Source organism: Bicyclus anynana, chromosome 4, assembly GCF_947172395.1.
Source record: "Bicyclus anynana chromosome 4, ilBicAnyn1.1, whole genome shotgun sequence".
Classification (NCBI taxonomy): Eukaryota; Metazoa; Arthropoda; class Insecta; order Lepidoptera; family Nymphalidae; genus Bicyclus; species Bicyclus anynana.
The window spans coordinates 4,396,865-4,412,669 of record NC_069086.1 but is presented as its reverse complement, the minus strand read 5'-3'; the positions used below and the strand labels follow the sequence as shown (position 1 = coordinate 4,412,669).

General features: G+C 38.8%; 1 protein-coding gene across 3 annotated transcripts in view; it reads left to right on the top strand.

Moving 5' to 3' along the window:
- Nucleotides 1–15,805, top strand: part of LOC112042864 (transcription factor E2F2) — a 34,136-nt gene that overhangs the window by 7,709 nt on the left and 10,622 nt on the right. For 2 of the 3 annotated variants that reach the window (XM_024078051.2, XM_024078059.2), the window contains exons 3-9: nt 2,502–2,665; nt 3,499–3,695; nt 5,257–5,504; nt 5,882–5,987; nt 6,888–6,999; nt 7,627–7,874; nt 8,384–8,494. In XM_024078051.2, the coding sequence (XP_023933819.1) occupies nt 2,502–2,665; nt 3,499–3,695; nt 5,257–5,504; nt 5,882–5,987; nt 6,888–6,999; nt 7,627–7,874; nt 8,384–8,494 (1,186 nt within the window). Of the gene's footprint in view, nt 1–372; nt 635–2,501; nt 2,666–3,498; nt 3,696–5,256; nt 5,505–5,881; nt 5,988–6,887; nt 7,000–7,626; nt 7,875–8,383; nt 8,495–15,805 lie in introns of those variants that run through there. The other variant, XM_052891422.1, reaches the window with a different exon arrangement.

The following is a 15,805-nucleotide window of genomic DNA, read 5'->3' as shown; positions in this document are numbered from 1 at the left end:
AATATTAGAATAATGGGGAAAGGATAAATTGATTATGTAAATAGCGGGAGCGAATTTATAAATGCAGGGGTGCCGAATGGTATTTTATCTAACACGTCAGGCTTAGAGGCACATCTGCTCTGATTTTTGACGCTACGCGTTGTTGGAGAGCATCTTTGGTGAAATAACAATAGTTTTGCCGGATCGCTGTTAATAATAATACAAATTTTGAGATAAGAAATTGGCATTCTTTTGCTAGAATCCCTTCCGAGAGCCCGGTGCCTTTTGTGTCGGTTCTAATTTATGTCGCGTATTGTATAGGTACCCACCCCACGCTTCCTCGAAGGGGGCTCGGCTCGCACTGCTTTACGTTGAATTAGTTGCATCAGCCTATTGAACATGCCTCGTGCATGTCTGGGTTTTTTGGTTTAATTTTGCAAAATGTGGCGACACTTATTTCGGCCTTTATTATTTTCACGTGAAAGTGGTATTTAATTCTATTGTAATATGGTGGAAAATGTGTTAATTAATTAAGTTTACGGCGTTTTACACGAAGCTATGTTTGTTGGAAAAAAAATATATATACAAGAACATTGGTGCTTGCGAACTGTAATCAGGGATAGTTGAATTAACGATGACGTACTCGGTGCTGAGAGTGAGTCGTGAGATTTATCACGTTTTGTTGTGGCCATAATGGAAGGAACAAATGCTATTACTTCGACGTTGACGAGGTGTAATGACGTTCCGAATTAGTGAATAAAAAGATTATATTTTCTTTTTTCCATCATCATATTAGTAGGTACGCCCGTCACACAATGTAGGTACTTGTATAGAATACATTGGACTAAAATCCAATGCATAATAATATTTTATACAAGTACATTGTGTAATTGAATATCTACAGCTAATTGTAGGTGGTAAGCAGTGGCGTGCATAAGGTTTTAAACTATAATTAAAAATTGGAAAATTCCTTGTTCAACTATGTATTCTGTGGTCCAACATTGTTTTGTATGGTATCCTTAGAGTAGGCAATGCTTTTTTGCATTTATGAAGTGGTGGTGGTAATCTCTGGATCTGTAGAACCGATTTTGGAAATTCTTTAACCATTATAAAGCCAAGTTATTTGTGATTGTCATGGGCTATATTTTATTCTCTCGGGCACGGAAACTCTTTATTATTGACTGGTTTATGTAACAAATATATTGCATGGACACTTTAGTGTACGGAAGGCTGGTAATAATATCCTCTTATAGTTTCAAGTGAAGCCTCGAAACTACTTGCATGCGTGTTAGGAGGAAGGGCACGAACAAAAGAGTCTGCCTTGGTGAAATTAACGTTTTACGAGTACATCCGTATACAATACAAAGCTAGGTAAAAAGGGGTTAGGTATCATCTTTGAGTATTTGCCTGACATCAGGGTTATATTTTTAAACTGTATATATTGTTTGGCTCTTTCTTTGGTTTAGTCTACAGCCTTATCTATATTTCTGTACTGATATTATAATGAGGAGAAATATGACTTTTTGTTTGATTTTTAGCATTAAATATGCTCTGAAACGACAACCAATTTGAAAAATTCTTTCACTGTTGGGAAGCTACATTATCCCTGAGTGCTATAGGCTATATTTTATCCCCATATTCCTACGGGAACGGAAAACACGCGGCATGAAACCGCTCGGCGTCTGCTGGTCATTTTATAAAAGCCAAATGTTTGTCAGCCCTTGCTTCTACTTAGGTTTAACTTGCCGTAGTTAAGTGTCCATAACTCAACCTGCGAGAGTCGTGATAGCCTAGTGGATATGACCTCTGCCTTTGATTCGGAGGACGTAGGTTCGAATCCGATCTGAGGCATGCACCCCTAACTTTTCAGTTACGTGCATTTTAAGAAATTAAATATCATGTGTCTCAAACGGTGAAGAAATAACATCGTGAGGAAACCCGCATACCTGAGAATCTTAATTCTCTACGTGTGTGAAGTCTGCCAATCCGCATATTTGGCCAGCGTGATGGACTAAAGCCTAACCTCTTTCATCCTGAGAAGAGACTCGTACTCAACAGTGAATCGAATACTTCGTTCGTTAATGATGAACTTAACCTTGTCAGTGTAATACATAGTTCGATATTTTCATTTCCAAGGATTCTAATGATTTGACGAACTCTCTTTTTTTTATACAATAATTAATATCGTTGTTCCCAGCTCGTTTAGGATTTAATATTTTCTAAATTGGCTCAGGTCTCGTCTGGTCGTCGTCGATTATGTCAAGATACTCCGAACATAACTCTAGTAGAAAACCGTCACCAATAAACAGAGTAATACTTCAGGCAAAGGGTGAAAAGGGCATGCAAGCAACACGTACAAAATTCTGCTCTGTGTCCATCAACCTGAGACATTAAGACGCCCCATGTTCCTGTAATAACCGGCAAACAACCTTCAAACTGAAACACATTGTACATGGTGGCAGCCACTTCCCCTGGTGATCTGTCACAAAAAGCTCTACTATTATTCATTATTTTGTTCGTAGGCGGTGAAACGGAGATTGAACCTGAGCGAGAGCAGTTCAGGCAGTCAGGGGCACGTGGTGCCCATGAAGCCGGACTTCAAAACGCCCAAGCAAAAGCGAGTCAAGGTGCCCACGCCCTACAGCCGGCCGTCTAGTTCTATGAAAAAATTGTCTGAACGATCCAGGTACAAAACTTTTAAACAGGTAAAGTAAAGTACGTTTTGTTAATACTCGCCCATCATTTTATTGTCTTCCTGTTTAAATAAAACCAGTTAGTTACGTGTCGGGCCACGCGCAGTGTAGGGTTCCGTGGATTAAATTAGCACTTTAAACCCTTATTTAATGCACAAAACTACTGATAATGATACCCATGGATAGACAATAGCAAAATTATCCTCACTGTGCAAGTAGGGAAGTATTTTTTTTTTTCAAAATTTTCTTTTGACCACTTTATAGACGTTTCTTGTGTACTACGTGATTTGATAAGTTTGTAAAATTAACATGCAGGTTATTTGTTTTAAAAAATACCTTAGCATCTTATTTACCAAAAACTTGAACAATCACTTGGAGCTTCATATTGCTTGAACCAATATCCTGGGCCTGTCAACCTGAAGCATAGGTTTAAGTTTTAATTAAGCCTTGCTTGTGTATGTATGACATTCAGTGGCAACCCACACTCTTGAGACTGTAATACCATGTTTGGTTACGTTATAGCAACGTTATACCCTAAGTTGTTAATTCGTCATATCTAGAGGCAAGAGAAAGGTAAATGTCGACCAATTGTGGCGCGAAAATATCGGTCTCTCATATGGCTTTGGGACGAAAGAGAGAGTTATATATTTTGAAGTGGTCGCCGCATTTGGCGACATAATTGGTCGACAATTATGTCTTTTCTCGTCACAAGATATGTCGTCAACGCATGCCAGGCCTACTCTAGACATTCTCTGACTTTAAATCCTCCTATTGATAGGTAATAATAATGTTTCCTCGCCTTATTGTGTTATCTGTAATGTTTCAGGTATGACACATCATTAGGTTTACTTACAAAAAAGTTCGTCGCTCTACTAAAATCATCACCCAACGGTGTTCTAGATCTAAACATAGCAGCGGAGCATCTCAAGGTGCAGAAACGACGTATATACGACATCACAAACGTGTTAGAGGGAATAGGAATATTAGAGAAGAGATCCAAAAACAATATACAATGGAAGTGCGGTAAGTTTTATTTAGGCAGTTCAAATAGTTGGTTTTTTCTTTTTTTTGGAACTTTTAAATGGCTCAACTGATTTTCAAACATGTTTAAGAACACTTGCACATAAGTCGCTTTTAATACAAAAAAAAAAAAAACTATATTGAAATTGCTCCATCGATTCGGGAGCTATGTTGCTACAAATAGACAGGCATAAAAAAACACACTTACCCCCGAAAATTTTGGCGTAATTTTTGATGCATCAATAGAAAATAGTTTCGTTTATTTTGTTTCGTGAAATGATGTTTAATGTCCACTCAAGGCTAGTAAACTCCATTAGTTAAAAACATACCGATATGGATTTTTTACGTGGTCAGCAAGACTCGATTTGTTAACCAGCTCATTTTCACTAGTATATTATAAACCTGCAGTACTGACATTTTATGGCCTTATTAAATACACATGTCAACTCTAAAGGTGCTGACAGACTCGAGTATTCCACTGGTAACAGAAGATCTAGCATTCGCCGTTTTTATGTAAGCCGAGCCAAGCATAGAGCCAAATCTTGCTACGAACATCCTGAGAATTCTAGCGAAAGCTCTATTCGATGCTCGTCAAAGATATTCTTCTCGGTAAAAAGCTCCAAGCAAATCTGTTAGCTAGAATGCTCGCCAGAACGCTCGATAAAATGTTCTCGTAATGGGGACAAGCTAGCCTCCTACGATCTGCAAACTGTAAGCGCGGCATCGCTTAGCCGTAGCAGAGGCGACGCCTGAAGACGGAGCCGCTGATTCGCCCTTTCATTTGGTTTGACGCCTGATCGACGGCGAGGCGACGCCTGATCGACACAGAGGCGAAAGGCGTATACGGTGAAAATATCTTTCAGCCCCTGCAGCTTTTGCATTATGTAAAGTTACAACGCTGCGGCAACATTCGTTTCCATGGCAACTTCGTTGTTAATGACATTTTAATTTACGCAGCCTATAAAGATAAAGTTCAAATTCGAATAAGACGTTGTTATAGGCGAGAACTTCGTCGACGAGTAAAAAAGTTAAATTTGTAAAAAAGCACAATGCTCTCCAGTATGAGACATGCACACTACAGATGTTATTGAACGTACATAATGTATTTGTATAACATTTAAGACAAACTAAAAGTATAGCTGGAAAACATTTAACCCTATTTCGGCAGTAGGGTGAAAAATACACCCGTGTCGACATAATTTTTCTGCCTTTGATTGTTGACAAGTCAGACCAATTATTGTATAGGACCTGCCTCGCTAGATGTTACTTTTCTGTCCCTTTTTGAAGTAATTTTCTGTAAAGTATATGATCAACGATCTTATGCGATTATGAAAACTGTCTCTATAGTATCGATGTTTCATAGTTGTAATCATGTTTGTCGGATGATCAGAGCTTCGTAAAAATACCGTTTTGTGTAGTTGAATGGTGTAAAAAACTTCTAGTTTAGTATAAGATATATACCAAATCTAAGCTCATATTTTCCTCAGAAAATTACAGAATTTGTGAATATGGGTGCGATACTGGTCCTTGTATAATTGGTCTGAGGCTGACAATGATGATTTAGGTCTGGGCGGTGCGGGCGCGGACGCCGAGGACGCGCGAATGCGGCGGCTGCGCCGCGAGGTGCGGGCGCTGGGTGCGCGCGAGGCGCGGGTGTCGCTCGCCGTGGCCGCGGCCGAGCAGGAGCTGTCGCGGCTCACGGTCGAGCACCGCCAGCGCGCCTACATCACGTACGCGGACCTGCGCTCCATCAGGGACTTCAGGAACCAGACCGTCATACCCATCAAGGCGCCGCCAGACACCAGGCTCAGTGTGAGTCGCTCTACTAGACTAGCTAGTGTCTCGCGCCGTGGCCGCAGCTGAGAAGGAGCTGTTGCGGCTCACGGTCGAGCACTAAGTGTCGCCGCACACTGGAGCCACGCCACAACTACAAACGCTGCCATCTAAGCAATAGCATTTAGTGGCGTGTCTAGTAACCGGCGTCATTGGACGTGCTATGCAACGAGTCCATATAAAATGTATAAAAACCACAAATAAGACGTCGGTGGCGGCATTTGTGGCTGATGCGTGGCTCTCGTGTGTGGTGAAACTTTTACACAATTTTAGAAAATGACAATAATATGCTAGGTACACCTATTCTAATTAGTAGTAACTTGTATTTAAAAAAATTATTGTATTGTTTGTTGCAGGTACCACACCCAGATGAGAAGGGCTATATGATCCATTTAAAATCAAAATCTGGTGAAATAGAAGTCTACCTCTGTCCTAAAGAAAGGCCACCAACACCTCCACCGTGTAAGTTGAACACAAGCTGAACAATCATCATTATAATCCTATTTGAATAGCCCACTACTTGGACAGGTTCCCTTTTTATAAAAGAAAAAAATCTTACCTTAGATGATTACATTGCTCCAGTGTGGGTTGGTGGGTTGGTCATTATCAGCCGATGGACGTCCACTGCTGGTCATAGGCCTCTTGCATGGACCTCCAAGCAAAACAGTCTCGTGCCGCCAGCATCCAGCGGTTTCCTACAATCTGCTTGATGTCCTCGGCCCACCAAGTGGGGGGTCTACCAACACTGCGCATTCTTGTGTGGGGTCGCCATCCCAGCACCTTGGGACCCCAATGCCTATCGGCTCTTTGAACTATGTGGCCAGCCCCTTGCCACTTGAGCTTCGCGACTCCCTGAGCTACGTCAGTGACTTTGGTTACTGCAGATCACCTCATTTCTGATTCGATCACGCATAGAAACTCCAAGTATAGCTCGCTCCATCGCCCGCTGAGTGGCTTTGAGCCTTCTAATTAGCCCCATAGTTAGTGACCAAGTTTTGGTGGGGTATGTACAGTACAAACCTTGTTAACGGTCCACAGAATTGCAACTCTACCAACTGGCCTACTTGTGGCTACTATTGAGAAATTACTGAAAATAGGCTTCAGGGCACTGCCATCCAGCCTTTTTAAGTCTGTTCTGTAGTAACATAACACTACAGGTCGCAGTCTTTGTTGCTAAACCCTGAGAACGCCCAAAGACCGCTGTCTTGACATTATAAAAGCCAACGTGAGTTTGTGCCGGAAAGCGGACCCCACTTAGTGAACCCCACGCTGAGACAAAGAAAAACAGTGACACACACATAGACTAAAATTAAATAATCATTTTTTACTTGACTCTATATTGATTGGTACGGCGTGTTCCAGCGTCAGGCATGCTGCCGTCGGACCCTCTGCTGGAGGACAACAAGGCGCTGCTCGCGCCGCTCATAGCGCAGCTGCAGGCCATGCCCTCCAGCACCATCGCCTCTGCCTTCACGTTAGTATTTATCAGCCTATTTTTTTTGTACAGAGTATATGGAGCTTAGAGCCGTGATAGCCCAGTGGATATGACCTCTGCCTCGGTTTTCGGAGGTGTGGGTTGCAATCCGGTCCGGGGCATGCACCTCCAACTTTTCAGTTGTGTGCATTTTAAGAAATTAAATATTACGTGTCTCAATCGGTGAAGCAAAAATATCGTGAGGAAAACTGCATACCAGAGAATTTTCTTAATTCTTTACGCGTGTGAAGTCTGCCAATCCGCATTGGGCCAGCGTAGTGGACTATTGGCCTAACCCCTATCATTTTGAGAAGAGACTCGAGCTCAGCAATGAGCCGAATATGGGTTGACAATAATGATGATGATATGGAGCTTACATACACCATGCTGCTCCAATGCGGATTGGCAGTGATAATGTTAAATTCATTGACAACCACTGTCAGATGTTAATGATAATGACCGGGACAGATGGCTTAACATACTCTCTGAAGCATGGGGCTGTCAATGCTGTTTTAGAGGAAAAACTATCACATTGCCTGACCCAGGACCTCGTGGTATACCACTAGGCGAACGAGACAGTTCATTTTTACCTGGCATTTTAATAATTAATAAAAAAAATAATCGTAGGACGCCCATAAAGCGCGAGCCGGAGTCTGACGACTACGAGGCGTCGACGTCGGCGGACTGGTCGCGCAACACGGCGACGCGCGGGCCGTGCGTCACGGACCCCACGCTGCCGCACGCCACGCCCCCGCTGCGCCCCGCGCTGCTCACCCCCGTGCGCGTCACGGCCGGCGTCACCGCCCCCGTCACGGCCGGCGCGCCCGCCCCCCTCGCGCCCCCCGCGACCAGCTCGCCACCGTCCACGCCTGACAGTCAGTACTTTTTTCTTAACAGCTTTTTTTTTTATTCATGCCTCTTTTTGACTTGAAAACGTCTTCTAAATCGATGAACACCGGCTGCACGCACGAAAAAGTATGACTTATTGTCGCATTCCGCCTGAACTGAGCGTGCTAGCAAGCCATAGAGAAGCACTCTCGTCCTCAGCGTTCGGCTCCTAAATCATAATCCATAAACAGACAGACAACCAATTTTTATTTAAAAAAAAAGTATACTTGCCGTATCTTGTAAATATGACCAATATTTCTGTTTGGTGTTCCTAATTAGTCAGAAAAGACTTGGAAATAGATATGACAATAGTCTAATGAGCAGGGAATGTACTTTGCTTGAATCCCTTTTCATCTTTCTGTTACATTTTTTTCTATTAGTGATAGACTCTCTATTTCGGCTGAGATCTAGTGAGCAATTGCTTTCAGTTAGCAAAATAGTTATGAGTTAAAAGTCAAAGAATCTGTATCTCAAACAAACACCGCGATGTTTCCAGATGGCAGCGCTCGAGGGCGGTTGCGCAACGCGTTGATCGCGGACAGCGACGACTTCGCGCCCATCATGGGCGGCGGGCGCTTCCAGCTGCAGACCGAGGACCAGGAGTCAGGTGGGCGCTCACTTTATATCACACTTATTCTATTGACACCCACAACTATTCGGTTTAAGGTTGTACCACACATATCAACTGGCAAAGGGATCGGTACCCTATCAACTTTAACCGTCCTGCATGCTTTCTATAAAACTCTTCTCTGTAACACACTCTATGCAGTTTACTGATTTCTCAGTGTGAGAACTGTAAGGTCTGCACCGAATAATTTCATAACTTTCAGCTACCTATCGGTATGTTGTTGGTATAAAATCCTGCAGTATCGAAGATGTCCTCATCAAGTGATGACTTTTTATTTGATATCTTACTCCACATCCTCTCAGTGACATCCTTGAATATTCAGCTAGTTTATATTGCTGGATACTTTACAATTTCTAGTACTAAAACGCCGTGGATATCTCGCTCCGCCATCCTGTTTGCATGATCGTGCGGCGCCGGGACAGGCACCCCGACACGCGCTAAATAGAAACGATCCGTCCCCGCTCCCGCACATACCATGCTAATTAGATGACGCTCAATTAAATATAGGTGCTCACCAAGCTTTCGGTACCGCGTATACCTAGCGAAACTAATCCGCACCGCTTTCGCACCAACATGACTAAAAACTGCCCAAGTGTCTTCCACAACCACAAACGCCGCCACAACCACCCAAAGCTAGAAACGCCGTTTTATGTATGAAATGTATGAAAATCTGTAAAACTACAGAGAAAAGATGGCGGCGTGTGTGACGATATTAATCTTAATGTGACGTAATCGTCTCATTTCGGGGCAAACTTCTGTTTCTCCGTACCCAACTACATATCTTCGTGAACGCTTGCCCCTCTTACCCCTCGAGCGTATCCCCTCGCAGTCAACCGGTTGGCGAGCCGTAAGCGTGGCGTCGCCTAGCCGTAGCCGAATCGACGTCTGAGTAACGGTGAAACGGTTACGATCCCTTACAGAATTGATGTGTGTTATGACCTTTATAGGTATTTGTAGAGGGTAGAGATTTGATGAGGAATCAGTCCTTACTAAGGACTACACTCAAACTGAATTCTTTCTGGTCTACTATATCTAAATCATTTTAGACCTTCATTACAACACATTTACATATTCTACTATCAATACTGTGGCTCTTTGGGGGAGTAATGAAATTTAAAGCTTTCAACCTTAAATCAAACATTTATGTTGTTGACAATATCTAGATTTTAGGAATATTTATTATATCTAAAATTGTGCAACCGACGGTAATCGAAACCGTTTATTATTGGCTGATAGAAAACCCATGTGACAATATTTTTATCAAAATTACATGAATTTCATTTGGGCTGAAAAAGAACAATGAAAAGATAAATGAAAGAAAAAATTAAAAAAAAGCTTTTTTCAAAAGTTTATGTTGCTTGGTAAGTTTTGCCTTTTCAGCATCCAAGTATAGATTCCGTGCAAATTGAACGTCGCTGACGTCATTAGGGTGGTTAGTTGGGCATCACCATTCCATTGAGGTGCATTACTGTTAGGTTAGCATTACTGTTAGGTTGCATAACAATTACAGCAATTATTGTCATTATATTTATCAGTGTTTAATATAAGGTCATTCTCCCACGGTCATTCCCAAGTGAATTGCAATACGCTTGTTGAGTTTTAGTTAGATTCAAAATAATATAATAAAATTATTATTTTTGTTTTTATAGTTACCAAAGAATTTCAGTTGGACATCTTTTTATTATTTGATTTTTTTTTGTTTTGGATTTGTTTATTGTATTTGTTCAGAAAAATCAAAGTTGTATAGAAAGTAAATAACAAGTACAGGTAAAAATATGTAAATGGACTAGTAAAATTATTAAAATAATTAATAAATCATATACAGAATCAGTACATTAGTTTTAGCGACATCCACGGGACGACTACACAACCTATGTCTTTACATTATAGTAGCATAGCTTGGGAAATGACAGTGGGAGAAATGCCTTAAGGTTGTATACAAATCAGGTTTCCATTAGAGAATAATTTCATACAATAAAATACAGGGGTGGCCAATCGCAACCACAGAGTTATTCCGTCGATCGTAACATTTACTTAATTTTATTGTGTTTATTAACTACTAGCTGACGCCGCGCGGTTTCACCCGCGTGGTTCCCGTTCCCGTAGAAATACGGTGATAATATATAGCCTATAGCCTTCCTCGATAAATGGGCTATCTAACAGTGAAGGAATTTTTCAATTTGGACCAGTAGTTCCTGAGATTAGCGCGTTCAATCAATCAAACAAACGAACAAACTCTTCAGCTTTATAATATTAGTATACATAATTTAATAAATCAACGTAACTACCATCTGCCGCTATCATCACTGGTAAATCAATAAATATGACAAAAAAATATTCATGTTTTATCTAATAATTTGAATAATTTGAATATATTATGCTCTGCCGTGGTCATTACCATTTGGTGGACGGCAAAAAATCCACAGTAGATCTTGGGTGTAATAAAGAGTTTGCCACCCCTGTATATACATCATTTAGCTTTAGCATAGTATAGTGAAGTAAGCCTACAGGTATTGGGGTGTATTCGCCTTGCATTGAAGAACGGGACCCTTCGCCCCTTGTGGCTAGTACTCGCGACTGTGATTTGTGTGACAGTTCACATCACAGTCAGAGTTCTAGCTACACGCTGCGATCTCACTTCTGAAGACCACATCACCGACCATCTTGGATTTGGGACATTAAGTCTTTATTTTATAACTTTCACTCGGTATTTGTGTTAGGTGTTTCTCCAAAAAAAAAAGTTAAAACAAGTAGAATGCTCATATGATGATAAATCAGTAAACCATCAGGTATAATTGTAGCGCTTAACAGGGCACACTATTACTTGAATGGCGGTCAGCGAAAATATGCTTTTGGTTACGAGATACCCCTAAGAGTTTAGTTTGATTTTGGTTGTTATTCGCTTGGCTACAATACGGACAACGTCCTACAGTTCGTGTCCTATGTTTGTCAATCTAAAACAGGTACGTTTGCCTGCGATCTGGCAATTGGTAGCAGAGCATGGGACTTCTCTGGATAAACTCTCATAAAGTCCTGTTGTATGTATGAAGATGTATGTTATAAAACTAAAAAAAAAGGAATTCATTATAGTTAAAATGTACTTATAAACAGGCAGGCAGAACATTCTTTGATTTAATGTAAAATAAAAAAAATATGATTTTGGAGAATCTCCTAACACATTTGATATCTGTATTCATACATCTGTTGCATGCTTTTGTATCCTTGTGGTGTTCACTTTTCATACTCATTCTCATTTCGCTTTCTACTAACTTGTAAGCCGTCTCAAATGTGTATGTAATATTGTGAAAGTTACTAATATCGTAACCAATTTAGTTTTTAATTAATGTTAATGTTGTTTTTAACTTGTAAGTCTGTTCGGATTTGTATTATGTACTAATCTTTTAACTTGGGTAACATGATTGATTCAAGAATCAATTATTGCCCAAAAATATAAAGTATAGGACATAATTAATTCTTGAAAACTTGTTGTAGTTGAAAAATTTAAACCCAAAACATTGTTTCATCATGTTTCGCCTAAACTGAAGCTTAGTTCAAATTTTAAACATCGAATGATTTTAGAAGAAATCAATTTAATATAATTCACAACTTTCTGTTCTTAAGATTTCTCAAAGAGACAGTAAAACTGAATTTAACTGTGTTACATTAGTTTCTAGGTTGTTTAGGTAAATATTGGTGCAGCTTTGTTTCAAACTATGACAATAACATTTCTAATTTTGTGATCATAATCATAAATGCATTGAGATACATCTCATCCAGTCTCAATACAAGTATGATTAAATTTAATTTGAGTCTACGGTTAGCGCATTAGAATTTACGATCGATCTGAGTGAAAAAAGTTCTCTATTGTCTACTTTAGAAACCTCTAAAACAAAAATGTGATAAAAGATTATTTAGTAGTTTCGGTTCGCCTATTATCACGACAGAAATACATAAAAAGATATTTTTTATATATATTTTTCATAATATTTATCACTACCTCACTATTTTTTGTAATGAAGTTCGAAGTAATACTTTCAATGAAAGCAGTATTTTTCATGAAGTTAAGTGAGATTGTATCTACGTAACGCGATATCACGACCCTCATGCGTGCGCTAGCTTACGTACTCCATTGGATTCGTGATCCTAATGTTATTTCGTCACAATGTTTGAGTAAAATAATATTTATCTCATTCTATCGTACATTTTTTGGTTTGGCAAGCATCGTCTGTACGACAGTGCGATGTTGCTAGGGAAACAATGCTTTGTTTCAACTGATAAGAATATTATTTTCCTTAAAATACTAGTGGAATTAAATTTACAATCGCCTTAGAATTACTGAATATGTTCATCGCTAGTTCAGTGAATAATATGGAATACATTAAAAATCGACTTCATTGATTTTTAATTTACGATGACACCATAAAAATTGTTTAGTGATATGCAAAAACCGTTAAAATTTTTTTGATTTACTTTTCAAGCGTCATTTAGGTTTGATCGATATTATCAAAAATCCTATAAATTAATTGAAAGTATAAAAGAAAAAGCATGGTGGAGTGCTAAAAATAAGTGGACTGGCGCAAATATTTTGCAAAATATTAACTTAACTGATACAAATACTTTGCTAAATAAGTGATTGGTGCAAATATTTTGGGCATTCCTGGATTGACTCCGTGCCCATCTATTTTAACTAAAGACTGTGGGTTCCGTTATTAATGTTTATTACATTGACAAATCAGTTCTAAAGCGATTGTAGTGAAATTTAAAATTCATCAACAACAATATTTTTAGTTTTGATGAATGTTAAGTTGAATACTAATATTGTGTGTATATATTAAAGTGTTTCGCACGCCTGTGTGTACATAAAGCCGGGTGTAGGTGTGTGGGAGCGGGTGTCGCCGGGGGCGGCCCCGAGCTTCATCCCGTGGGGCTCCAGCGCTGCGTGTAGCACCATGGGATTCAGCTCAGGGCTGTTCACTAACAGCAACCATCTACTAATGCATCATCGTAACACCCCTCCTCTCTCATTGTCTAACTTGTCCTGCACAGATGCCTTCGACGTGATACGGCTTGACGCTTTTGTCTTAACGCTTTTATATGCCATGTTAAGCGCTGATTACACTACACGATAAATATTTTTATATTGACACAAAATACCATAACACTTGTGCGTCCTAAATTAAGCCTCAATACGAGGGGACTCGCGACAATCTCCACCTGTTGGAAGATTGTCGTATAAACAAAAAATATTGCTCTATTTATCGTGGTGTCTAATCAGTATTTTACTGTGTGTTTATTAAACAAAATCTCGCTGCAGGCCAAAATTCAATAAATTCAAAATTCATTCATTTCGAGTAAACTCAGTTTACAAGCACTTTTGAAACGTCAGTTGACTATTTGTAAATATTACCTTATATTGTGACTTGTGACCCGTATTAGCTTTGTGACACCTTGCTCGGGTAAGAATAACACCCGTTTTTATTTCTTCCACCAAGTTCCATGATCTAGAACACTCAAGTCTGAAATGTATGGTTATCGATAAAATTACAGGCAATTTCAGAATATAGAAACCTCTGAAAACCGCGCATAGGAATTAAACCGTTGAAATTGCTCTTTTGGTGTGATTTCACGAACAAACGATTTGTCACTCTGTGTATGCCGTGCTGTCTGACGTGCTATACAGGTACAATTTTTGGAGCTTTACAATGGCGGCTGTACGCGGCTTCTGGTGTTTTTTTTTTATTCTGAGCAGGCAATAAACCTAAAGTTTACGAGTGTAGGACTACTTAAATAGTATGTTTCTAGAGCGCTCTTCTATTGTTTGTTGGATTTTTACTATTATAATTATTAGGTGAGTATTCTGCTTCTTGTTTTAACTCTTTTCAACAATAAAGTCCAGCAGTATACGGCGCACTCCTTTACACTAATTGGTGTTAAAGTACGTAAGACGCTCGTTTCGACAATGTTATCATTATAATATATCCAGAAGTAGACATATAAAATGCTCCATAAAATGCTTTAATCAGACTTGATAGTTCTGTCTGTTGTATCCATTCTTAGCACTGGATTGTCACTACGTTTGAAGGGAAGGGGGAATATCAGTCAAGACCTAAAAACGAATGTAAACTGTATGTTCTTCGTCGTGAGTTATCAGTTCTCGCCACTGTATTTGATCAATTTCAAATAGTTACTGCCCACATTTGTACATAACTGATTATATACTGCCTGCAGCGAGAGATTGTATTGAGTTTAATTTACATTAACAACTTTTGTATAAATGTCCTACTGAGATAATTGTCCATTAATTACGTCACATTTTACGCATACATTTTTATTTTCAATGTTTAATATGTAATCGAAGCCTCATTAGCTCAACGGGACTGAACTCAAATCCTTGAGGCATTTTTCGTACCTAACAGACTTCAAAACAAACAAAATGACTAGGAGCCTAAACCGTGAAGTCAATACACAAAATCAAATGAAATAAATAGAACCAATATTCATTCTATATAAACAATTGCTGTTAGTCACTAAAAGATTTTTTTAAATTAATATTGAAATTCTTTTAGTCTTTTACTACATGTTCTAGAGGCTTCTACTATGTGCCGTAATTAATTGACAATAATAATATTGTGTTAATTAAATTACATATATTCTATTTTTTATTTGTTAGGATGTTAATAAATAACTAAATTGCACTAGACCAGTTCTGTTGTTAAAATTGTTATTTTTATTGTCTTGAAAACTTTAATTTAAAAGAATTGTCTTGCAGTTTGATAAATTTTGTCGACTATTATTTCATTTTTATAATTATAGTATTAGTTTCATTTGCATTTATTAACTATTGAATACATTAAAACTCTTAAAAGGTTTTAATTTATGTCTTACGCAAATTGTTTAATAATATTGGTCAGTACTAGATATAATGTATTTAATTCTGAAGTAAAAGTATTATAGTTATAAGTAATACATATATACACTCATAATTTCCAAACTATTCAATATACTCGTATTGTATGATAGTAAGTACTAAATGTCATGTTTATTTTTGTTCTACTACCAAAAAGAAAAATACCAAATATATTGATATTTGAACAATTACTAGTAAAATCCAAATCATACATTATTCCTATTGGCCTATAAAGAAACTAAACTTTACACATTGCACAGTCTGCCTGCGTTCTGAACAAATGCCCAATTCTCAATATATTTTTGAAAACAGTCAAGGTAATTTTTGTACTGTACGCTAAGAAGCCTAGGGTGGTTTAAGAAAAATAAAACAGTAACTTTGGG